Source organism: Pygocentrus nattereri, chromosome 21 (genome assembly GCF_015220715.1).
Source record: "Pygocentrus nattereri isolate fPygNat1 chromosome 21, fPygNat1.pri, whole genome shotgun sequence".
Classification (NCBI taxonomy): domain Eukaryota; kingdom Metazoa; phylum Chordata; class Actinopteri; order Characiformes; family Serrasalmidae; genus Pygocentrus; species Pygocentrus nattereri.
Genome location: NC_051231.1, coordinates 10,341,817 through 10,366,383, shown reverse-complemented (window position 1 = coordinate 10,366,383; position 24,567 = coordinate 10,341,817). Strand labels below are relative to the sequence as shown.

Sequence of the window (24,567 nt, the reverse complement as noted above, 5' to 3'; positions counted from 1 at the left end):
CTTGATGGCAATGGTGAAATCTCAAACTGCACCACGAGCCCTTCGAGCTTCGAGTACAGCTCGGCTTGACCCGCCATCCTTCAAGGCGCGTGGAAGACAAGCGTCGAGAATGTTCTCTGTACTGGGACCCAGGTGGTGGAATGAACTCCCACTGGCTGCCCGAACAGCAGAGTCTCTTTCTGTCTTCAAACGTAGACTGAAGACTCATCTCTTTACACAGCACTTAAATGAGCACTGAATTATCAGCTGCACTTATATTTGATTGTATTGCACTGTGTACTGTAGTATATTGCACTGTATTTTATTGTATTGCACTGTGTACTGTAGTATATTGCACTGTATTTTATTGTATTGCACTGTGTATTGTAGTATATTGTATTTCATTGCATTGAACGGCAAAGAGTTCTGTGTTTAACTCTGTTCATTTTTCTCTGGGTATCTACAGTGACTTTTTGTTTCTAGCAGTATCTAAACTCAGGACTGTCTTTTTCTCTGACCTGTTGGTAACTAGCAAAAATACTTTCTCTAGATAGACAAAGCACTTCTTGTAAGTCGCTCTGGATAAGAGCGTCTGCTAAATGTGATAAATGTAAATGATATGTTATGTAGATAGTGGTAAAACGGGTAAATCTGAAAAACATATTTTCTTTGGGTACTAATTTACCTTAATGTACCTCTTTACCACGAATAGATTTTTAAACATCTAAAAAACTTCATCTCAACAACATTATAAAGCAATGTCCCGGGCACCAGGCAGCGTTTATGTAGTATCCTGTAGTAAACAGATTTCGAAAAAATATTAGTGATGGCTGAATACTGAATACTGTCCTAAATGAATTTAGTAATGCATTCCATTACAATACATGATAAAGTAATGTATTCAGAATATATTTACAATACATACTGGCACATGGGAAAACCTCTACTGTTGCAATCTTTATTTCATTTCACTGATCTTCGCTGTTACCTGTTGGCAGTTTACTATGTTTAATGCAAATTCTGCATATCACTTGTATGAAGTTACTATTATTATTATTTTTTGCACTAATCACCTGCTCCACTGCTGCTTCCACAATTCCCCTACCTGGGTGGAGTCCAGTAAAACACTTATGCTAGGCTAATCGCTCATTCACTACCAAAGAGATTGCATAGTTCAGTAACCCCTCAAACGAGTTTAATAATATGGAGATTATTAACTGATCACATTAGTCTGCTCAGGCTTTAGCAGAGCTCAGTAACACTGAGATAAATAACTGATCATCACATTGATTTATCAGTCTACTCAGGCTTTAGCAGAGCTCAGTAACACTGAGATAAATAACTGATCATCACATTGATTTATCAGTCTACTCAGGCTTTAGCAGAGCTCAGTAACACTGACATTAATAACTGATCACATTGATTTATCAGTCTACTCAGGCTTTAGCAGAGCTCAGTAACACTGACATTAATAACTGATCACACTGATTTATCAGTCTACTCAGGCTTTAGCAGAGCTCAGTAACACTGAGATTAATAATTGATCACATTGATTTATCAGTCTACTCAGGCTTTAGCAGAGCTCAGTAACACTGACATTAATAACTGATCATCACATTGGTTTATCAGTCTACTCAGGCTTTAGCAGAGCTCAGTAAAACTGAGATTAATAACTGATCACATTGGTTTATCAGTCTACTCAGACTTTAGCAGAGCTCAGTAACACTGACATTAATAACTGATCACATTGATTTATCAGTCTACTCAGGCTTTTGCAGGAATGTGGAAGTTTACAAAGAAGCATTGTCAATTTCCTTTTTTTGAGTATCTAACTTGCTGATTTTAAAGTAGTTAACAAACACGCTTTGATGTGTGTTTTCCAGCCCTGGTGGTAAATCATAGTAGTGGTCCAAATTTACTGTATAACATTCTTATAGAAAGCCTGTAAATACTTTTCATAAGGGGTCATTGAGCTGTATCAGTACAGCTAAATGTCTTACTGTTTTAATTGTGTACATCAGTGTCCACATTAAGAGCCATGTCTTTAGTTCCCAGTGAATTTTCTTGCAGAAAAGGTTGTGATTTCCAACTTTTCCAGTATTAGACTAAGCAGCGCTGGCTGAGGCGGAGCTCTGCACTTCCTCATCCAGGCTCCATCACGGGTGTGGAAAACACTTCAATGGTGGTTGAACTCGTTTGCTGTACGGCGAGCGGACAACCACATCGCGTTCATCATTATCATCATCCTCATCATCGCTGTTATTATACCGTTCTCTTCAGGTACTCTTCCCTCTCTAAAGGACTTTTCTTCGTAACATGGCCGCTCTCTCAGACTGGTTTTGGGACGAGAGGTTCTGGCTTCCTCACAACGTGACTTGGGCGGACTTGGAGGACCCAGCGCCCGGGGTGGAGTACCCGAAAGCCGGCCACTTGCTCAGAGCTTTACCCTTGGCCTTGGGGATCTTCGCGGTGAGGATAGTTTTCGAAAGGTACGCTGCTTTCGGGCCAGGGCGGCTGATTTTTCTCTCTCTTGTCTGTCTTTTTCTCACTGAATAGCAACCATCAGCGGATTACTCGAAAAATCAAGAACAAACTTGCACATGGAGCGGAAGAGGGGCGGTGTGTGTGACTGAACACAGAAATGCCTGAGGGACTTTTATGGTGCTTTGCTAGCTCAGTTTGCTCTTATTTTTGTAAAGGAAGCTGCATTTCTTCAGCCCATCCTCAGCTTACAGCAGCCTGTCTGCCACTTTCAGGGAAATTACGGAAACTTTTCAGTCTCAAGGCTCATTTACAGGCGTCATCTTCTTAACCAGCACCTTCTTGTTCGCATTTTCCCGTTCCACCTTAAATGGTGCAGCAGTTACAGGCAGTAGCCTCAGACGCAGGAACGTAACTGCTGCACCTTTTAAGGTGGAACGGGGAGATTCGAATAGGAAGCTGACTTCAGCCTCGTCGTTTACAGCAACGCTAGCTGAAGTTAGCTGTGTCTGAAGAACTAAGAACTGAGGGAAAAGGGCCATTTTTAAGGCTTTATAAACTTTAAAAATCGGCCTGTCAGCCTTGGCGCTCTCTCACCAACCTATAATTGAAAGCATGCCTTCGAGGCTACTTGCTGAATAGGACCTAAGGGAGAAGTATTTGTCTTGTGATCCAGTAGTGGACTGTATAATTGTCCATTGTTGAGTTTTTTGTCTCATGGCCTCCAGAAACCCCTGAGCGAATGTGAATGACAGCCGGCTGAGCCCTTTTCACAAGGCTTGCTGGCTAATGTTCGCTTTTCAGTGTGCCTTCTGTTTGGTAAAGATATTGGCAAAACAGCGACTGTAGGCTGTAGCTACCTGAACACTACACACTTAAAAAGATGGTTCTTTGTGAAGGCCGTGGTTCTGTTTTGGCTAGTGAGTTCTACATAGAACCATTTCATGCTTTTACATGGTGAAATGGTCCTTCAGGTGGATGGAGAGTGTTGTGCACAATTGAAATGATGTTTCTTCAAGGGTTTGTTAGTAAAGGACATGATTTTATATAGAACCACGAACACTTAAAGGACTCTTTGCATGATTTAAAGCATCATGAAAGAGTTCAGATTGATGGAGAATGTGTTTAAAGGGTTCTATGTAGTACCAAATAAGTTTCTTCTATTGTCACAATATCAGGCTTGGAATAATAGCATGACACTTCAAGAAGGTTCTGTATAGAACCACGTACAGCATATTCTCCACTCCAATCTGAAGAATGCTTTCATGATGCCAAGAACCGTTTAATCATGCAAAGGGTTCTTTGAGTGTTCATGTTTTCATATAGCACTGTTTTCTTTACTGAAGAACCCTTGAAGAGCCATCATTTTTATGTGTGTGTATGGTTGTATGGTGCTATTAAGAACCATTTTCAAAAAGGGTTTTGAGTAGAATCATATACAGCACGTTCTCCATCAATCCAATGGACCATTTCACTATAAATCTGAGTAACTGGGGGGAAAAAAGCATTTCATTAAATAGAGCTCATGGTTCTACCTTTTGGATTTACTGAAGAACCCTTGAAGAAGCATCTCTTTTAAATGTGTTGCTTAAATCTGTGTGGGAGAAGTGCTCTTAAGATTGCACCAAGTTGTAGGTGTGCTTTTGCAGAAGAATCTCAGTTAGCACCATTTCTCTATGTGCTAAGAACGTACTCAAAAAAAAGAAGAATTCCTTGAAAGCTGCTGGGAGCTGGATTGGATTAGATGTTAAAGGTTTACTTTAATCTTGAGATAAAAAAGGGTTCAGTAGGCCTCTGGGGGGTATGACTTGGCATGGAGTTAATTGGTCTACGTAATGATAAGGAGTCTTTACTTGAGGAACCAGTTTTAGATGATGATGCTGTCTAGCTCTTCCAGTCATGCAGGAGTCTTGCAGATTTTGTTTACAGTGGTGGTGATGGGAACCAGGGTTCACAATATCTACAGCTGAAATATAGTCATTTCATTTACTGTCCACACCCAAAGGAGAGCCTACAGATGTGTTTTGAGTTTTTAAAATTAATGTTGTTTGTGGTGAAATAGTGGTTAATCTTAAAAAATGTAAAAATAAAAAAAATGCTTTTCAAGTATGTTTTTTAGGCCAAAGTCTCAAAACTGAGGTGCAGCAAAGTCATAAAGGGAAGTGAATCACAGTTCTGTCTGTGTGACAAATTGGGGGGGGGCTCTGGTTCCTTTGACATCCATTAAAAGTAAAGTAGGTTTTTTCCTTCTCCTGTAAAGTTCTCATTTTGGAGATATGAGGTTTTGTTCCGACAGCAGTGATTATTCATAAGCATTTCTTGTCATAGCTTTCTTTTAAATGCATTAAACTCTTCAGACGTCTGGTTCCTGTCACCGCCACTGTGAGCAATTCTGACTCTAGAGCGAAGCATTTCACATCAACTACTTTGAATGATTTTGTTCATTACATTTACATTTACAGCATTTGGCTGACGCTCTTATCCAGAGCAACTTACAATTTGATCAGTTTACACAAGTAGGTGAAGGCAGTGTTAGGAGTCTTGCCCAAGGACTCTTATTGGTATAGTGTTTACCTAGGTGAGGATTGAACCCCAGTCTACAGCGTAGAAGGCAGACGTGTTACCCACTACACTATCCAACCACATATCATAACCATTTAGGTTTTCAAACATTTGGACACATTTTTGAAATTCCACATTAATGAACTTTCTGTGAAAGAAATTCATGAAGAAATTTATTTCAATTGCAGTGAAAGAAATGTGGCTTAACGTTTGCTGTGAATCTGTTTTGCTGCTTTGAGTGCTAGGCCTGGGTTAAATTTGGGCCTGGAGGTTGATACTTACAATCTTAAAAAAAGATGGTTCTTCAAGGGTTCATTAGCAAAGAAAATGGTTGTATATAAAACAATGAACATGCAAAGAACCATTTGTATGATATAAGGGTTCTTTGTGTCATGAAATGGTTATTCAGACTGATGGACAACTTATTCAGGAAGGTTCTATATAGTGCCGAAAAGGGTTCTGCTATCGTTATGATGTCAAGCTTGTTACAGTAGAAGACCCTTTTGGGCGCTGTATAGAACCCTTTTCAAAAAGGTTCTATATAGAACCATCTACAGCACCTTCTCCATCATTCTGAAGAACTTTTTCATGATGCAAAGAACCCTTTAGTAATGCAAGGGTGTTCATGGTTCTCTATGGAACCATTTTCCTCACTAAAGAACCCTCTATGACGAAAGCTAAACGTGAGATGGCAGTGGCACGGAAGGTCAGAGCCCTTTAGAAACCTTAAGCTGATTTGAGGCCCAGTCTGGGCACTGAGGGATGCTGAGTTTGCACACCGGTGCTACCTTTGAATGGGCCACTTGACTCCAAGTAGGACTAACTAATGTTTATTTCTCCAATATTGTCTGTTGACTATTATTTGATTAATCAGTGAATTGAACTACTCTCCCCTTGCCCATCACAGCACCACTGCCAATCAGAGTTCAGCAAGGGATTCTTCTCTTATGGTGCAGTGAAACAGCAGAAGCCAATCTTAAGCTTCCACATGTGATTTGTAAGGAGCAAAACCATGTTTTAGTGCTGAACTGCAGGCAAAGCCCCCCACCCAAGTCTCTTTTAACGTACAGTCAATAACAAAAGCAAAACAACATTACATGTTATTAGCATAACAGTCAATGGACCTTCAAAGTTCCAAAGTCATGCGTCATTTGTAGTTGCCTTCGTGCCTGTTAGCTGCTCCAGGTCTAAGCTGGATGGGGAAAAATGAATGGGATTTTTGATAATAGCTGCCGTCGCGCCCTGTGGTGAACAAAATGATCTTTTTATACTACGTACTTTTTTTCCCATTCTGTCTCACTGGATCCTCTGAATTCTGAGGTTGTTTAGGAGCTGAAATAGGAACAGTGCTACATCCTGCAAGCTAATACTGTTGAGCAATGAAATGATGTCACATGTAGGTAAGTCAGAACTTCAGCACTGTGTAATAACACCAACTATTGCTGCCAAAGCAACTTCACTACCACATTTGACAAATGTTGGTTTGTTTTGGGGCATTTTTGCATACTTACCTGTGTTACAGTGGGGCAAAAAAGGATTTAGTCAGCCACTGATTGTGCAAGTTCTCCTACTTAGAAAGATGAGAGAGGTCTGTAATTTTCAGCATAGTTACACTTCAACTATGAGAGACAAAATGAGAAAAAAAAAAAATCCAGGAAATCACATTGTAGGATTTTTAAAGAATTTATTTGTAAATTATGGTGGAAAATAAGTATTTGGTCAGTAACAAAAGTTCAACTCAATACTTTGTAACATAACCTTTGTTGGCGATGACAGAGGTCAAACGTTTCCTGCAAGTCTTCACCAGGTTTACACACACTGTAGCTGGTATTTTGGCCCTTCCTCCTGCAGATCTCCTCTAGAGCAGTGATGTTTTGGGGCTGTCGCTGGGCAACACGGACTTTCAACTCCCTCCACAAATTTTCTGTGGGGTTGAGGTCTGGAGACTGGCTAGGCCACTCCAGGACCTTAATGCTTTTTACAGAGCCACTCCTTCATTGCCTGAGCGGTGTGTTTGGGATCATTGTCATGCTGGAAGACCCAGCCACGTTTCATCTTCAATGCTCTCACTGATAGAAGGAGGTTTTGGCTTAAAATCTCATGATACACGGCCCCGTTCATTCTTCCCTCAACACGGATCAGTCGTCCTGCCCCCTTTGCAGAAAAACAGCCCCAAAGCATGATGTTTCCACCCCCATGCTTCACAGTAGGTCTGGTGTTCTTGGGATGCAACTCAGCATTCTTCTTCCTCCAAACACGACGAGTTGAGTTTTTACCAAAAAGTTCTATTTTGGTTTCATCTGACCACATGATATTCTCCCAGTCCTCTTCTGGATCGTCCGTATGCTCTCTGGCAAACTTCAGACGTGTACTGGCTTAAGCAGGGGGACACGCCTGGTACTGCAGGATTTGAGTCACTCTCGGCGTAGTGTGTTACTGACAGTAGCCTTTGTTACTTTGGTCCCAGCTCTCTGCAGGTCATTCATCAGGTCCCTCTGTGTAGTTCTAGGATTTTTGTTCACCGTTCTCATGATCATTTTGACCCCATGGGATGAGATCTTGCGTGGGGCCCCAGATCGAGACAGATTATCAATGGTCTTGTATGTCTTCCATTTTCTTACAATTGCTCCCACAGTTGATTTATTCACACCAACCTGCTTGCCTATTGTAGATTCACTCTTCCCAGCCTGGTGCAGGTCTACAATTGTCTTCCTGGTGTCCTTCGGCAGCTCTTTGGTCTTGGCCATGGTTGAGTTTGGAGTCTGACTGTTTGAGGCTGTGGACAGGTGTCTTTTATACAGATAACGAGGTCAAACAGGTGCCATTAATACAGATAACGAGTGGAGGACAGAAGAGCTTCTTAAAGAAGAAGAAGTTAAAGGTCTGTGAGAGCCAGAGATCTTGCTTGTTTGTGGGTGACCAAATACTTATTTTCCACCATAATTTACAAATAAATTCTTTAAAAATTCTACAATGTGATTTCCTGGATTTTTTTTTTTCTCATTTTGTCTCTCATAGTTGAAGTGTACCTATGATGAAAATTACACACCTCTATCATCTTTCTATGTAGGAGAACTTGCACAATCAGTGGCTGATTATACAGTGGGGCAAAAAAGTATTTAATGTCCTTTGGGTGAGCCGCAGTGTCAGCTCACATAGCAAAATTCATATGTCGACTTCTTAACAAACCCATAATTCAGAGGTAAAATGTACATATATAAAGCATATCAAGTACCGTATGGAAGTTGCAAAATCCTATTCATTTTTTCAGCTTAGGCCCAGAGTGTCTAATATGGGCATGATGTCAACTACAGAATGAATCAGTGGTCTGTCATGTTAATGCAGCCAAGAGTCATCTACTTTGGCCGGAAGGGGCCGTCCAACTGACACACCACAAGGCTTTTTTTTTTTTTTTTTGGCAGTATGTGTAGAGGCAAGAGATTTTCATGTGACAATATTTTGCTCGTCAGCTACTGAATGCTTAAAAAGGCCCCATACAGCTGCTGGTAGCCTACCATCAACTTCTATAACTCCAGTGCTGTCCTGCAAAGTGGGGGGGGGGGTTGGGTTGGGTTGGGTTGGGTTGGGTTTCAGCCATATTAGCCCCCATGGTACTAACTGATTTAGAACAGCATTGATGATGCGTTGTTTTGGTTTGGTTTGGTTTTGGTTTGGTTCCTGATTTTTTGGTAACAGTGCTGTGACGGTTTCAAAATGTACCAGTTGATCCAGGCTGTACATGAAAACTAAGCTGCAAGAAAAGCCCACTTTAACTTTACTGTTTTTGTGATGCCATGAAAAACAACACATTTACACAATTGCCTTTTCAGCCTAGGTAGTTCAACCCCATCCATTCACCCTAAGTTTATAAGGAGTGTTTCAGCCCAGACAGCTTAGTGTATGAGGCCCAAGATAAAGTGGCCAATCAGCAGAGCTCATTTACATATCTTTATATTTTAAGTTGGAAAATTGCCATGTAAAAATGAATGACAGTTTTTGTTACATAAAGCCACACAGACTTTATAAGTGGGCCTCAAGAAAAATGTAGGTGCAGTTTCTAGTTCTACAATTACAGACTGTAGTCCATCTGTTTCTCTGATGCTTTGTTAGCCCCCCTTTACCCTGTTCTTCAGTGGTCAGGACCCCCCATGGACCCTCACAGAGCAGGTACTTTTTTGAGGGATGGATCATTCTCAGCACTACAGTAACACTGATGTGGTGGTGGTGTTAGTGTGTTGCACTGGTCTGAGTGGATCATACACAGCAGTGTTGCTGGAGTTTTTAAACACCTCATTGTCACTGCTGGACTGAGAATAGTCCACCAACCAAAATTTCCAGCTGGCAATGTCCTGTGACCACTGATGAAGGACTAGAGGATGATTAGCTCACACTGTACAGCAAGAGATGTCGTCTCTCTCTTTACATCTACTGACAACGCAGCTGCATATAATAGAGTGGACAGTGAGTGGACACAGTGTTTAAAAATGAGTGTAGCAACAAAGAGGTGCTCATAATTTTGTCTGATCGGTGTATGTACAGACATTCACATTCAGAGTCGTTATTAAATTTCAGCAACACTTTAGCCTCAAAAACCTCATCAGTGACTGTGGCTCTGTTTGGGGTGAGAATCAGGTCTGAATAATCTCTGCAGCTCCGCACCAGAACTACATTTTTGGAGCTAACGCATAACTGCTAATTCACCAACCTTTAATAATGAAGACTGACGCACAGACTGTTGATCACACAGCATCGCAGAGAACGAAACAAATTGATAATTTGGAGATGAATGGAATTTTCTTGAATTTGCATTTATAACTCGCTGTTTTTCTGATACAGTTAATCTGCAGCAACTCGCAAAAATGAAGTCAGCTTCTCTTTACAAGCAGTATAATCTGGAGCCTTAAGCACCATTTAAGGTGGAATGGGACAATTTGAATGAGAAGCTGGAGGATTAGAAGTGACTTCAACCTCGTAAAAAGCTGAACATTGAGAGACATTTTACAAGAAAGTCAAGGAAAAGCTTCCTGAGATGGGAGAAAAGTGGCTACCCCTGAGATAAAGGTTAAAGCAGAGCAAAGTAAGTCAGAGTTTGCATTTATATTTTTAGCCTGTACTGTCAGCACATACTGAGACATACTTACAGCCAAGATGATAAAACGGACATAAAATGTTGTGGCTGTAGCAGTTACTGTAGCAGTTACAGCTTCTAACTACTAATATTTGTAGCTGTAGCGCTACTTCGCCACTCTCCCATCCCTGGAGTTGGACGATATGGCCAAAAATGTTATCAGGATAAACAAAATTCATATTTCTTGATACCGATACGTATTGAGAGAAATGTCAAACCATTATTTCTTTCCAGTTTGAAGGCTGATTTTTGCTCCTGGGTGGTTAATTGTGGTTTTAAACTATCCTTTTTGTCGGAAGACGACAAACACTCACCAAACAGTGGAACATTTCACCAATCCGTCATGGCAGTGGGAGAAAGTTTCTGATTAGAAAATGCCACCAGGGCTGTCGCTGAACGGGGAAGTGTGAGAATGGTGCATCATATCAAAAAGTTATCAAACCTTTCTTATCGCTGTTTCGAGGAAAAGTTATATTCAAAGGCTGTTTGGTCAAGAAGAAGGTTCTATCTAGAACAATGCACACTCAGCCATTTGCTTGATTAAAGGATTCTTAGTATGGTGAATTTTCTTTTTCAGATTGATAGAGTGGGGTGTAGATGGTTCTATATAGAACCTTTTTGAAAATGGTTCTATACAGGACCAAACAAGGTTCTTCTATTGTTAGAGGCTTGACAAATCAACAACAATCTGCAAGCTAAAGAACCCTTTCTTGATGCAAAGAAACCTTTAATCATGTAAAGGCTCATGGTGTGTTTGTGGCTCTCCATAGAACCATTTTCTTTACTAAAGAACCCTTGAAGAACCACCTTGTGTCAGAAAAGGCATGTGTAAAATATGTGCATTATGAAGTGCTTTTGTTTTGAGTAAACAGCTTTTTACTGTAACTGTCTTTGTCTGTGATTAATAGGCTTTCCTGACAAATCTTTGCAGCCGTAACCCCAAATATTAACACCAGTGATGCTGCAACATTGCCCCCCCTGTGACTACATGCCCCCCTCTCATGAGAGTCTTGTCACCTGATGTTTACTTTTGAGGATACCGGGCTAGAAGCTTGTTGTCGTTCCTGCAATGTTTCCTTCACCGTTCCCCAGTCATGACTCACCCTGCCTGGATGTTTCTGGCTGTGACGGCTTACCAGGCGACCCAATTAGACTAGTTGGCCTAGAGAGTATTGCTGTGGTTTCAGTGGGAGGCCTCCTGCGCAGGCTGAGAGGAGACGAGGAGTGACGGCTGGCTGCTTTTGCTCCCCAGCTGGGAAGCCCTTATCCCTTCAGGCCATGGGCCAGGTTGAAGTCAGCAGCATCTAGCCTGTTCTCTCTGACTCATTCATTTATTCATCAGTAATGATGGCGGGCCGCCGCTCCTGTTGATGTGCACTGTTGTGGGGTTAAACATGCTGGCACGTTTAGCGAAATAATCAGGGTAGGAGAAATGACTGTTACAGCATTGTATCACAGTGCTTTGAGTGAAAATGTGGTGTCGATTCATAGAAGAATGAATGTTTTATTTGTTTAATTATTCATATTTTCCTTGTGTTTTTAAGTAGTGAAGCCCTACTTTGATCCAGTGGATATTTTGTGTACTGTACCAGGCATATTTTAATGGATCTTGTCTGAGCTGAAGCAAGCCGGCTCTTTTCCCTGTTCATGACACAGTTGTATAGGTGCCCTAAATGGAAATATTAACAACCTGCAAGTTTAAATTTGAGTTTTTAATATAAGCAATGTGCCAATCAATAAATGTATAAAATATGTGGAAAAATGTAGGAAATACACTTCCACAAGGTGTTCCACCGCACGAGTCAACTGGTTAATATTGAAAGTGTTCTGAAAATATTCTGCTTGAACATTCAGAGTTAAAACCAACATTTAACGTTGCATTGTGGATTAGGATTCTGCACATGCTTTAGAGAAATATGAATTTAATAGCTATAAATATGGTTATTATTTTAGAAGTAGTCCATACTTCTGCAGTCCACTATTATGCAGATTTCAAAAATAGTGATTTTACTGCTGCATCTTAAAGTAACTGGTAGTCAAATCATCAGAGATCAATCAAACTGAATTATTTATCAAAATGAAATGCCATGAATTTAAAAATTCACAAAAGTACAACCAAAAAACATCCAGTCACGAGTGTCGCATTGTATACATAGTAAAAATGGAGTGGTTTTGCTTTTGTATTAATCAGCAGCACATTTTACCTAAATTGTTGCTGTATTACTTACAAAAATAAAATGATAAGATTGAAAAATAGTCTAAAGTTTAGTTTAACTTTGGGAGGTGCTTTACAGGTAAGACATGTAATTCTAGAGCAAATTAACTTCTATAATCCGTCAAAACCAAAACTCTGAACACAGTAGTCCAGTTTAGATCAGCTACACGTTCACATAATAACTCAGTAATAGGCAAAGCTAGATGTTTAGTGACCAGAGTATGAGGCTGACCTCTAAATCGGGACCACTTTAATCTATAACATCTTTGCCAATGACCTAATTAGAAGGAGAATTTATGTTACCAAATGCAGTTACCAATGCATTTGGTAACGTAAATGTGCCCACTTTACTAGCCTAGGTTTAAGCTATTGGGCTTTGATTTAGGTGTTTTTGTTGTTTGTTTGTTTGTTTGTTTGTTTGTTTGTTTGTTTGTTTGTTTGTTTGTTTGTTTGTTTGGACCTGATTGATTTTAGTCTTAACACCGGTGTGCATATTGGGGCTATGACATTTTGAGCAATCTGGGATCATTTGGGGAAACTGTCTAATATTCCCTGTATTACACAAAAAATATAACACGATTGTATCCGGTTACTTCAATACTACGTTTCATGGCCTCTTTAGTGATCCCCACTGAAAAAATGCTGCATTTAAAGATGTGTAACACTCATTAAGGAATTTGCGTAGAGGTGCATGTTGAGAAATCTGCTCATCTTTATTACACAAGATACGCACTCAAACATGTGGACCAGTCAGAGTCACACATGACCAAATATGTGCCTGTGCTTAGAGTTCCCCCTCACCCAGACATGCTAGACCCCCCACATTCATCACACACTGATTCACACACACACACTCATTCAAGAAAATCTTCAGTTTGGCCCCATGCGGCTTCAGTAAGGCTGATAAAGCTGAAATAATAGTGACTGAACTGCAGCAGATATTCTTGTTTCAGACCTGTTGCACAAGAGATGAGTCAGGCTGGAGAAATGTCACCCTCCACCTCTTGGAATGAAGACTCACTGAGTAATTAATGGACTGGGAACTGCTCCTCGGCTTGGGTTAGTGCTGAGCAGTGTACTGAACTGGTATGACAATGCTGTGGCTGAACCTGATTTTAGGAGGCAAAAAATTCCAACAGTCAGTGTCGGTTTTGTATTTATACTTCAGTTAGAAATTTTATGATCCGATAGCTTTAATTAAACAACTGTCATACTTCCTAAACTCAAATAAACAGTAGAAACTTGTTCTGTACATTAGTGATGCACTGAAATGACCCTTCTTCACCAAAATGGAAATTCAGGACACCCGGGTCAGAAAACAGCCGAAAAATATGAAATTAATAAGCAGTTTGTGTACATTTCTGAAATATATTACATTATGTAGGCTACAGTATGTGCCATAAAGTCCGACGTCCTGGACGACAGAGAATAGTTGGTCATCCAAGAAAGTGGGAAGTTATTATCGTAATTTTTTTTAAAGTTAAATTTTCCACATTGGCTGTTGTTTTTATATATATATATATATATATATATATATATATATATATATATATATATATAATTTTTTTTTGTTATTTAAAAAAATTGAGATACCAGGTGGCATTAATGTACTCGCAGAGATTTTCTTTCTGCGTCTGTTTATTTCGGCTAGTCTGTGTGTAGAGCTGGATGACATTTTCCAGTGACGTTAAACCTGCGCTAAAGAGAAGTTCTTGCACGTTTTCCTTAGAAACCAAATAGTTTCACATGGCGAGTGTTTCAGCAGTTCGAATGCCTGTGCATTGACCGCTACAGGGGAGTGAAGGATACAAACGGCCGCTGTATGCTCATTAAAAGTAATTTAATAAAAATAAAAAGCTTAGACATGTGGACTTTGTTGTAGTACTGCAAAAACGACTATTTTCCTAATTGAATAGTTGGTGTATTATGACACACCGATTAAATGGTTAGTTGGGAGCTTAAAAGCTACAGATGTTAGTCTGACAATAATGTTTAATTCAACAAATTAAAAACAGACTTTCTTGTAGTGTAGATCCTGCTCTGTCTTCTTATTCAGATTTTCTACTTTTATCTGTATTATCTTTTATCTTTATCAGATGGCGTTAAAGTGAAATGCCTGCCTAGTTTTGGGATTTTTTTATTTTTATTTTATCATATATGACTCTGTACTGCAATCTCCACTGTCTGTGTTTCCCAAGAAGACACTCAAGCGTCATCAAGCCAACTAACCAATAACTTGATTTGTTGGCTACTATTTTTTATTAGTGCCTACATCAATACTGTTGATTAGTTGTTGCAGCCTGACATTGTAGGCCTACTTGATCTTTGGTTTATGCCAGAAATTTCTGTCTTTTTTTTTAACCCTGATATAAATATTGTAGCAGTGGAAGCGGTTTGGGTTTCTCTTTGACATTTTTGATTTATTTGGGAAAAATGTCGTCTTATGCTGAAGTCAAGATCTGAATACATTGTATATGGTTTTGTTATTTTAACTATGCTAATGTTTTATTTTGAAAGTCACTAGTTCAGCCTGGATTGCTGTGAAACAGATCAGCGGTCCTCAGGAACTGCAAGACAGTCTACGTTTTTGCTCTGTTGCTGTGCCTTTTGGGGCTGTCCGTTCACCCACTGATATAGAAAAGGGGGGGGGGCTGTTATTGGTTTCACAGCTTTAATAACTGTCTAAGCTTTTTAACTTCGTGTCTGGAGATTAAAGGTTTGAATCCCAGGGATGCTGCAACCTACAAAAAAATAATTATCAGTGTATTAAAAATAACACAGCTGGATGAGATCTGCAAACTGATACCAGTCGGGCCTTGGAGTACCGCTATTGGTGTATCACAACAGAATTGATTTTTAGTTTTAGTGCTGTTAATGGACATCAAAACATAGTCAATCTAAATGTAATTCATTAGCTGGATGGGAAAAGTGTCTAGGACATTTCCTTTCTGTCTGGTTAATGTTCACAATACTGTGTAAGCAGAATAAAAAAGTCCAGTCAAAGCTATGGCAGGTATGTTTTTCCATTTCTTTATAAACAGATTGTCATTGCTCAGCAAGCACTGGGTCATGATTTTATTAATAAATATTTTTCCATGTAAATTTAAGTATTATACAGTAAAGTAACACTATGCACACTTATGTACTTGGAACACATTGTGGCTACAGGCTGTGTTGATTTTATTAAAACTAAGGCTTTGCTCATTGATATTTTGCCTGAACATTTGCATCAAAGACTTCTGGCTATTTTTGCTCAGACTAATTCACTCAGTCACAGTTTTAAAGCTTGCAGAAACGAGAAACCAACATGGTGCTGCATATGAACCTGAAGCTCATTGTGCCATTTTTATGACTAAAGACAAAGTTTCAGTGATTGCTCACATCATATGCAGTTGGTACGTTAACCTCTCACAGTCATAAAGAAGGGATACAAGTTAATGATTGTGGCTGGAAAGGCTGCAAAAAGTGAGAACAAATAGGCCATCTGCTCTTAGATATGACACTCTTGGATCTCACGTAGGTCTTTTGACAAGCTGTGTGAATGACAACATGCTGATAATGCCAAAAAAGATTACCGCTCTTGAATGTTTGCCCTGGCATTCTGACATTTCCTGCAGTCAGGTTGTGCCACAGTTAAACCAAGTCAGGACTATTCTGGTATTTTATTAATAGTCCTTAGACAGAGAGAGTAAGTTTGACCAGTGACCACAAACCCTGGTCCTGGAGAACCATCTTTCTGCAGACTTTAGCTCTAACCCTGATCAACCGACTCGATGCATCGAATTACTCTAATCTAATCTAAAACCATCTTACGTCTTCATCAATTATATTATTTTACTGTTATTGTCTTGCAACTGATACTTCACATAATAAGGATATTGAAAAATATTAATGGCACCACTTTCGTCTGGACGTTTCGAGACACTGAAGCAGATGCAGGAGCAAAATATGAAAGAAGAGGATGTGTTACAAGTGCATCTTATACTGAACTGCGTCTTTACATTATGTTCTTTTATTTCAGGCTCCTCTTTAATTTGGTGACGAAACGGTCATTAACATAATTTACAGATCCTGTTGTAAATGTTGTGCACACATTGCCATCTGAGAGTTTGTAGCCGCTCAGTTTAGACTGATGCCTTTTTCTCTGATGCAGTTTAGCCTGACAACATATGAAATGAGGCATATACTGATGTAAAAGAGCTGACGCATGGCTTCACTCTGAGCTGAAGCTGTTTTGTCTGATGTCTGAAACCGGACTGAGGGTGTACGCTGTAATATATAGATGGCTTTTTGTACAGACATGTTATCTTCAACCGGTGCAGCTCAACAGCCACATTCACAGTGCAGTCTTATCTATATGAGGTACAATAAAAATTATACTGTACATGTTACAGTATATATCTGGGGATATCGCCTCAAACATGTTTAAAAGTTCTGCTATGTTTGCATTTGGGAATCTTGGCATCTTTCCATAGTTTATGCTAAATAGATTTGAGTTAACTCTGTTTTAACTGACACTGGGGGCTATTACCACAGTAACTTGGGTAGCCATCACTGGCCATGGGCTAATGAAGGGGGATTACATCTGCATGCTTAGTTAGAATTTTTTTGGGGGAGCCTTGCATTGCGCAAGTAGCAGGCTAGACAGTGTTGTCATCCAAACAATCACTGCTGTGTTGCTTTGGCTTGGGAAAATTGAGAAAATTCAAATCTGTTTGTTCTAAATTGTACAAGAATTTGGGAATTCTGGGCTGCTGGGGATTTCATGTATGTGTTTGCTACAAAAAAAAAATCTAGAAATAACTAGATTGGCGACTGTGTGATTTTGGCATAAAACATTTTTAAAAACAAATTCATTGGAGATTTCTGCTATTTTACCATCAACATTCCCTATAAAAACTCTTTTGGATAGTAAATAAAATGTCTATATAGATATGGTGACTTCTGGTTCCTATCACCACCACTGTAAAGAAATCTGAGTCTCCACATTGAACCATTTCACAGAAAACCACTCTGAACGACTGTTTACATCTCAGTGATTAAATTAATGCAGAAATGTAGAAAAATCTGTGAAATTCCATATATGACTCTGATATCACCGTGCATCCCTACTGATAAGTCTGCACTCCTACACACGTTTAGCCCTGATTCCTCCATCTTTGTTTCCAGATGTGTGCTCGTGTTACAAGACTATTATCTGCTGCTTCACTGAAGCACTGAGCATGGTGCAGATGGTGAGGGGGGTCAAAGTATGTAGCTCATGCTCCAGGAGTTCAGTCCATTCACTGGAGCATAGCATAAACACGTGACGTAAGAGAGGATGTGAATGGGTCAAGAGACAGGCAAGCAAGAACTTGATGGTAAATGTGAAGCTACTAGGCAGGGGAGCTCTCAACTGCATGCTTAAGAATAAAGGTTCTCAGCTTGGACATGCACTCTTAAATACAGGTGCTCCAAGCAATGTGGCCGAAGAAGCACTTGTGGTTCCTTAAAGTTCCCTAAACATTTGTGGGAAAAAGAGATTTGAGAGTGTAAATAACCTTAGTGAAACTTTCCTAAGACCCAATCCCATTTCACATCTCACCCTTAGCCCTACCTAGGGGTGATTTTTGATTGAGATAAGTTAAGTTAAATGAAACTTTTTGATCCCACAACCGGGGAAATTCCACCTCCGCATTTAACCCATCCGTGAAGTGAAACACCACATACACACTAGTGAACACACACACACACACACACTAGGGGGCAGTGAGCACACTTGCCCGGAGCGGTGGGCAGCCCTATCCACGGCGCCCGGGGAGCAGTTGGGAGTTAGGTGTCTTGCTCAAGGACACCTCAGTCATGGACTGTCGGCCCTGGGGTTCGAACTGGCAACCTTCCGGTCACAGGGCCAGATCCCTAACCTCCAGCCCACGACTGCCCCATAGAGGGGGGAAGGTGAAGTGTTAGGCCCTCCAAACAGAGGTTTTTCAGAGGCACTCCAAATAGTGTTATGAGGGGGAAAAAAAGAAAAGCTGGCAAGGCGGCTGCACAAGCGACCAAAGAAATCCACAAATGTGAGGAATTTCTCCAATAAAAATTATGATGACCATTGTATTGTCTTAGTTTAATGTCGTTTCAATGTATTCCAGTCCTTTATGGAACGGAAAATTTGTACGAGTAACTGACGAGTAACTGACTTCAGCTTCATGTCATTGAAGAATTATGATTGAGTAATGATCAATGATTGTCATTCTCCCTTTGATGCCCAAAATGTAACTGAAGCCCAGCAGTGGTGAGCCAAGTTTTACATTTACGGCATTTGGCTGACACTCTTATCCAGAGCGACTTACAATTTGATCATTTTACACAGGTAGGCGAAGGTGGTGTTAGGAGTCTTGCCCAAGGACTCTTAATGGTATAGTGTAGGGTGCTTGTCAAAGCAGGAGATTGAACCCAAGTCTACAGCATAGAAGGCGGAGGTGTTAATCACTACACTAACCAACCACCACTTTTACCGTTTAACCTCCTCTGCTGTTGCTGCAGACTGGCAGAGTCGCCTACAGAGCAGTGCTAGTAGCTGATAATGAAGCAATGCTCTTTTTCTGTTTGAGGGTCCCATTTCATAGGGAAGATTTCAACCACTCCCCTCTGTAACTCTGTTCTAAGAGGCAAGGTGGCACTCGAAAACAAGGGGTAGGGTTAAATGACATAAACTGGATTGGGCTTTGCTGTTTTATTTACATATAAGTCACTGTTTATCTACACATCAGATTTTCCTTGGCTTCCTAAAGAACCCCTTCAGCACCTGTTTATTAGGGAAGTGATGTGCCAGTACAGTCCCCTTTCAGCCTGTTTCTCAGGTCAGGTTTGCCCTTAAAAACAAACACTTGGCTTTAGCTTTATTAGAATATGAGTAAATCCTGCGCACTCTAAAGAATGATGGTTTAGATCTGATTCTGAGGCTTTCGGCTCCTGCACGTCACACTACAGTGAGCAGAAGAGCCTGTTTACACCTTGCATTAATGTGTTTCATGTCTGGATATCGTATCTGAAAATGTCATTCCATTTTTCACTAAAATGTGTCCTCAGTTTGAGCACATGAGATCTGATTGTGCTTTACCCGCCTGAAAAGCATGCATGCGTCATTTCCATTTTGCTTTTGTTTACTTTTTCCCCCATTACGATACGAGTCGACAGGCTTGGCTTGGACACTTACTTAGTTTGGGACTAATTCAGCCTCATGTATCCTCCACTTTTCATTTCCTTGTTTATTCTGTCACCTGCTGCTCAGCTCAGTTTATTCTGATTTTAAATGTGGTTCAGATCAGTCTCTGACCCCCTCACCATCTTTGCAACTTGTGTAGTGGCTAGCTAACAAAGTGCAAGAGCTGTGTTGACCAAAGTACAGTACCTCTCCAGCTAACTGTTAACTCATAAAGTATCCACGTTAGTGTAGTAAATAAAGTCCAGGGAAGAATATCTGACCTGGCCCGTTCATTGTCCTCCTTTTCTTTCTGGTCATTCTCTCACTGTCTTCTTTCCTTTGCTGTCCCTCAACCCTGAGTGTGTCGTTCTTGATACACCTGAGTGCACTGCCAAAGTATAGCCTACACTCTTTAAAAAAAAAAAAAAGGTTCTTCAAGGGTTCTTTAGTAAAGAAAATAGTTTTATATAGAATCACAAATGCTCAAAGAACTGTTTGCATGATTTAAAGAGCTCTTTGCATCATTAAAAGGTTCTTCAGATTGATGGAGTGTGCGCTGTGGATGGTTCTATATTGAACCTTTTTGAAAATGGTTCTGTATAGCACCAAAAAAGGTTATGCTATTATAGCAAACTTGATATCATAACAGTAGAAGAACCATCTATAGCACATTCTCTATCAATCTGAAGAAATTTGAATCATGTAAATGGTTCCTTCAGTGTTCATGGTTTTATATAGAACCATTTTCTTTGCTAAAGAACCCTTGGAGAACCATAGGTTTTGTGTGCGTGAGTGACAAGTGTTGAAATGCTGCTCTGTCTCTGTACAATAAACACATCAGATGTGGGTCATATCTGCAGATCTGTCCGATGCTGATGTTTGTTTACATTTTAAAGAATGTATTAGCCAATGCTGGTACTTTTCTAATGCTGTTGTGTATCCCTACAAAGAGCCATTCTTTGGAAGTTTTTTGTCTATGACATCACGCAAACAATTTCTGGCACCATCAGCTCTGACTCAGTACGTTTCTCTAGAATGGCATGTTTCACTGCTCTGAATAATTTTGTTTACACCATAACGATTTCATTTTAATGAAATGTTGTAAATTTGGTGGACTTTCCCTTTAGGTTTATCTCCTAAATATACCTTTTTAAATATACCTTTGGTGGGTAAAGAACCTTTGCAGTTTGTGGAGGTTCTGTAAACTTTTTTTAGACTAGTTCTTCCGACTTAGATCCCTCTTACGTTAATTACATTAAGGACCACATATTAAAAGGTTCTTTAGAGAACTGAAAATGGTTCCAAGGCATTACTCCAAAAATAACAACAAAAAAAAGAAAAATTTTTAAAAGTGTAGCTCTCTCTCTCTCTCTCTCTCTCTCTCTCTCTCTCTCTCTCTCTCTCTCTCTCTCTCTCTCTCTCTCTCTCTCTCTCTCTCTCTCTCTCTCTCTCTGTGTGTGTGTGTCTCTGTCTCTCAGCACTCACCCTATAGCAGGAGGAAGTTAAAAGTATTGGACCCCCTAATTAAAATGCTACATTGTCCATGTCAGCCTGACTTGCTATGCAGGAAGTTTGGTATATGTCTGAGATGCATCTGGGATCATGTTCTCAGAAACATGCCTAGATAAGATCCATGTTACAGATAAGAAGTATGTTGAAGGCCCTGATGAATATACTACTGTAGGTTTTTTCTGGAGCTCTAGCCATTTTCTTTTTTTTTTGTCTTTGAACAAAGGTTTACTTGAAGTTGATAAAAAAAAAATAATAATAATAATAATGAACAGGCAGCTGATGATTTAAAGAGCCCAAATCATGGAAAATCACATTTCCTTTGCTTTTATTTAAATAAAAGTATTTTCAGAGTTTCAAAATGTTCATAATGTTCATATATGGCAACTAAGCTGTAAAACAGCCTAATTTGAATTCACTGGTTTTGTGATGTCACAACAGCCAGCATATTTGCATTAATTCATGGGTGTTCATTCATAGTATATAGCCTATGCTATATTTGAGTTAATAATGCTGATGCAAGCGGTAGCTTGAACTGAATTCGTGCAGTTCACAGTTCTCGCTAGACGTTCCCTGAGAACGCCTTCGCGTCAGGTGAAGAACACAACTGATGGCACAGCGTAGCTCTGTCTGTTAGCCAGCTGCTAGCTGTGAAGATCAGCTAGCAGGACCTCAGGGTCAAAACAGTCTAAGTAATAGGACTAGTGTCTGCTAAATTTAGCACGGTCTGACACGGAACTGTGTTTTTTTGGACCCCATTCTAATTAAAACGCAGTCTGTGAATCTATTTATGGTCTGTGTCAGATTCCTCAGCCCTCGTGAAGCAGGCTAGTGCTAGCAGAGGGGAGCAGGCCCAGGCAGACTTTTCATAATGCTAATGCTACACTAATGTGCCGTTGGGAACAGTTGTTGGCTCTTGTGTGGCTGTGGTTTTGCATATTGGTGGCTCAGTGTCAGTGTGCAGTGGTTTCTAACGTGTGGTTGATGTTTGAAAAGTAGTGGACGGTGAATTCCATCTGCCAGGGCACATTAATCTGAGGTGCTTTTCTTCTGGTCATTTTCATACGTTACCGTGCTAAAAGCCTTCTGAGTAAGTGATGGCTAACCGCCTCTCCAGGCAGTGAACATTTTATTAATTTGGGAAAAAATACTAGAAATGAACTCTGCATTGTGATTGTATGAGTGAGTGGGTTAGCTAAACAGTTCGAGCGCTTCTCAGAGAAGTGCAGTGTTAAAGACTAGGCTTAATGTAAAATGATTTAGTTGAAAATGTTGACAGTGTGCTGGATTAAAACGATGTACTGACTAATTTGCGAAGTATAACTAAAGAAAGGAAGGAAGGACAGAGAAGTAAATTAGACTGTGAGTGAAAACTGAGTGGTAATAAGTGGAATTTTGTCTGATACTCTGGTTAACAACCAGCGGACAGCCAGGTGTGCCATCAGCAGGCCAACAGTGGCCCACTGTCCTTTTGCTGTCTGGGTTACTGTTACCTATAATGTTATATAGTGTTTTACTATATTTACTGTATTCATAAGTTGTTATTCAGGAACCTCGCTTTGTGTTTTTCAAGGAAATCTGCAGGGATATGTTTCCATATTTTTCCTTTTATCTGCTTCTTACCAAATGTCTCAAATGATCCCCAACACATTCCATGATGTTGAGGTCAGTGATGGGGTGGTCAGTCCATTGTTCAGCTTCTTTGTTTGATGTGTCTGTCTCGTTTTCTCACAGTGGAAGGATGGACAGAAATATCTGATGTTTTTTAGATCTGAAGCAGCTTCATTTTTCTCTCTCTGTGCTGTTTATCTGTTTATCTTTGTGCTGTTTATCAGTGATTGTGTCTACAAGGTGTTGCAGGTGGTTTATTTCAAAGCCTTGTAGTTCAGCTTTAATTTACTATCATTTCCTTCCGGCTTAAAGTGTAGAAAAATATGCACCCTTTGCTTATGCAAATTACAGCCATTAGTCTCCATGGTGTGACTCTTCGTTTCATTCTCAGCATAGCTAAAAAAACGACACGCAGAGTCAATACAGTCTCATCGGTTTAGCCAGTCATTTTTTCTCTGCCTTCTGTCTCACAAGCATTTGACAAGTGTGTTGCCTCACAGTGGGCAAATCACAGAATACATTGTTTTAGAAATGTGGGAAATGCAGAACATCTTGCTAGTCAAGTTGGTTCATCAGCTATGACCTCACTTGAATGTTAAAGGAACTCTTAAGCAACCGAAAGGAAATCAAATAACAGAATTTGTATTGTTAGGCAGGGAGTCCTTCATTTCACCACTGTGCTACAGTACTGAGGGTCTGTCGTTATTGAGGGCAGGAAGGGGAAGGGTGGTTTTTAGACTTGAAAGTGTTTGTAAATCATGTGGTTGACGCATTTTATTGCTCATTTAAAATAAAGCCTGATTTTATTTAGTATCTCACTGGTGCCTTAAAAGGAACACTAATATAAAAAAATAACACCCTGCTTAAAGGAACACAATTTGACAATCTTGAGAAACTGTTGACTAAAATATTATTATGAATATGATTTAAGCTTAACATTTTGCTAATGACAGTAATTACAAGTCATTTTTTAATTTCAAAATCAGGCCAGAGGACACAGGAGTGAGCTTAGTCAGTGGTGTGTAACAGTGTTCACATTTTAAGCACATTTAGGCCGTTTTAACACCTAGCTTGTTTCTAAAGTCCCAACAAGAGGGACACTATGTGTGGTTTGTGGTTTGACGCTCAAAAGGCTGACGTGCAGGGTTGTATATTGTGATAGGTCAGAAATTTGGTGGAGACACAAGCGCTCTGTTACTTTCACATCCCTGCTCTTACAACTGGGGAGCTTGATGTGCGTGAATAACTTGCTTGAGCTCTTTGATGGGTTTAATTCAAATTTACAGACCTGTCAGGTCACTAATATTTGGCCAAAAAATGTCCTGTGGTCCCTGTTTAGAGTGACCTTTTTGTCAGAGTTGATACAAAGAAATAAAACGGATGTACATAGCATTTCACAGTTGTGTGAAAGCCTTAAGCATAGGTGAAGAAAAAGGCTTGAAAGATTGAGATCTGACCAGTTACGAGTCATTGCTGTCAGTGGTAGACAGCAAAGTTTAAGACTTTAATACTGAAAAAATCCAGTAAAGAATTAGTAGAAAAAATGTAGTAACACTTTTTGAAAATATGACTGACTATATGCAGTCTGCTTTTGTAAAATGGAAATTATGTCGCTCACTAGAGCATGTTTCTTGTTTAAGGCTGTAGGAGTGATGGCGGTGATGGATTATAACATGCCAATGAAACACAACATTGATACAGCAGAGGTCTGTCAGTACTCTGAGTTTGAAAAATAGCTGCCGTTTGTAGTGAGTGATGCGTTTTTGCTTTAGATATCTTGCAAAGTCGGTGTTGAACTCAATGTGAATGTCAGCATGGTATTTTTAAATTTTGTTTTAATGGACAGTTAGAAATGCACCAATTATGAGTTGAGAATTGAGTGAATTGTGGATCTAT

At 39.9% G+C, this 24,567-nt stretch overlaps 1 protein-coding gene across 2 annotated transcripts in view; it reads left to right on the top strand.

Annotated features, from left to right (window-relative positions):
- The first annotated feature begins 2,295 nt into the window (after positions 1–2,295).
- The window catches only part of cers5 (ceramide synthase 5), a 46,710-nt gene continuing 24,438 nt past the window's right edge, over positions 2,296–24,567 (top strand). For both annotated transcript variants that reach the window (XM_017725030.2, XM_037531978.1), the window contains exon 1: positions 2,296–2,468. In XM_017725030.2, the coding sequence (XP_017580519.1) occupies positions 2,296–2,468 (173 nt within the window). The remainder of the gene's footprint in view (positions 2,469–24,567) is intronic.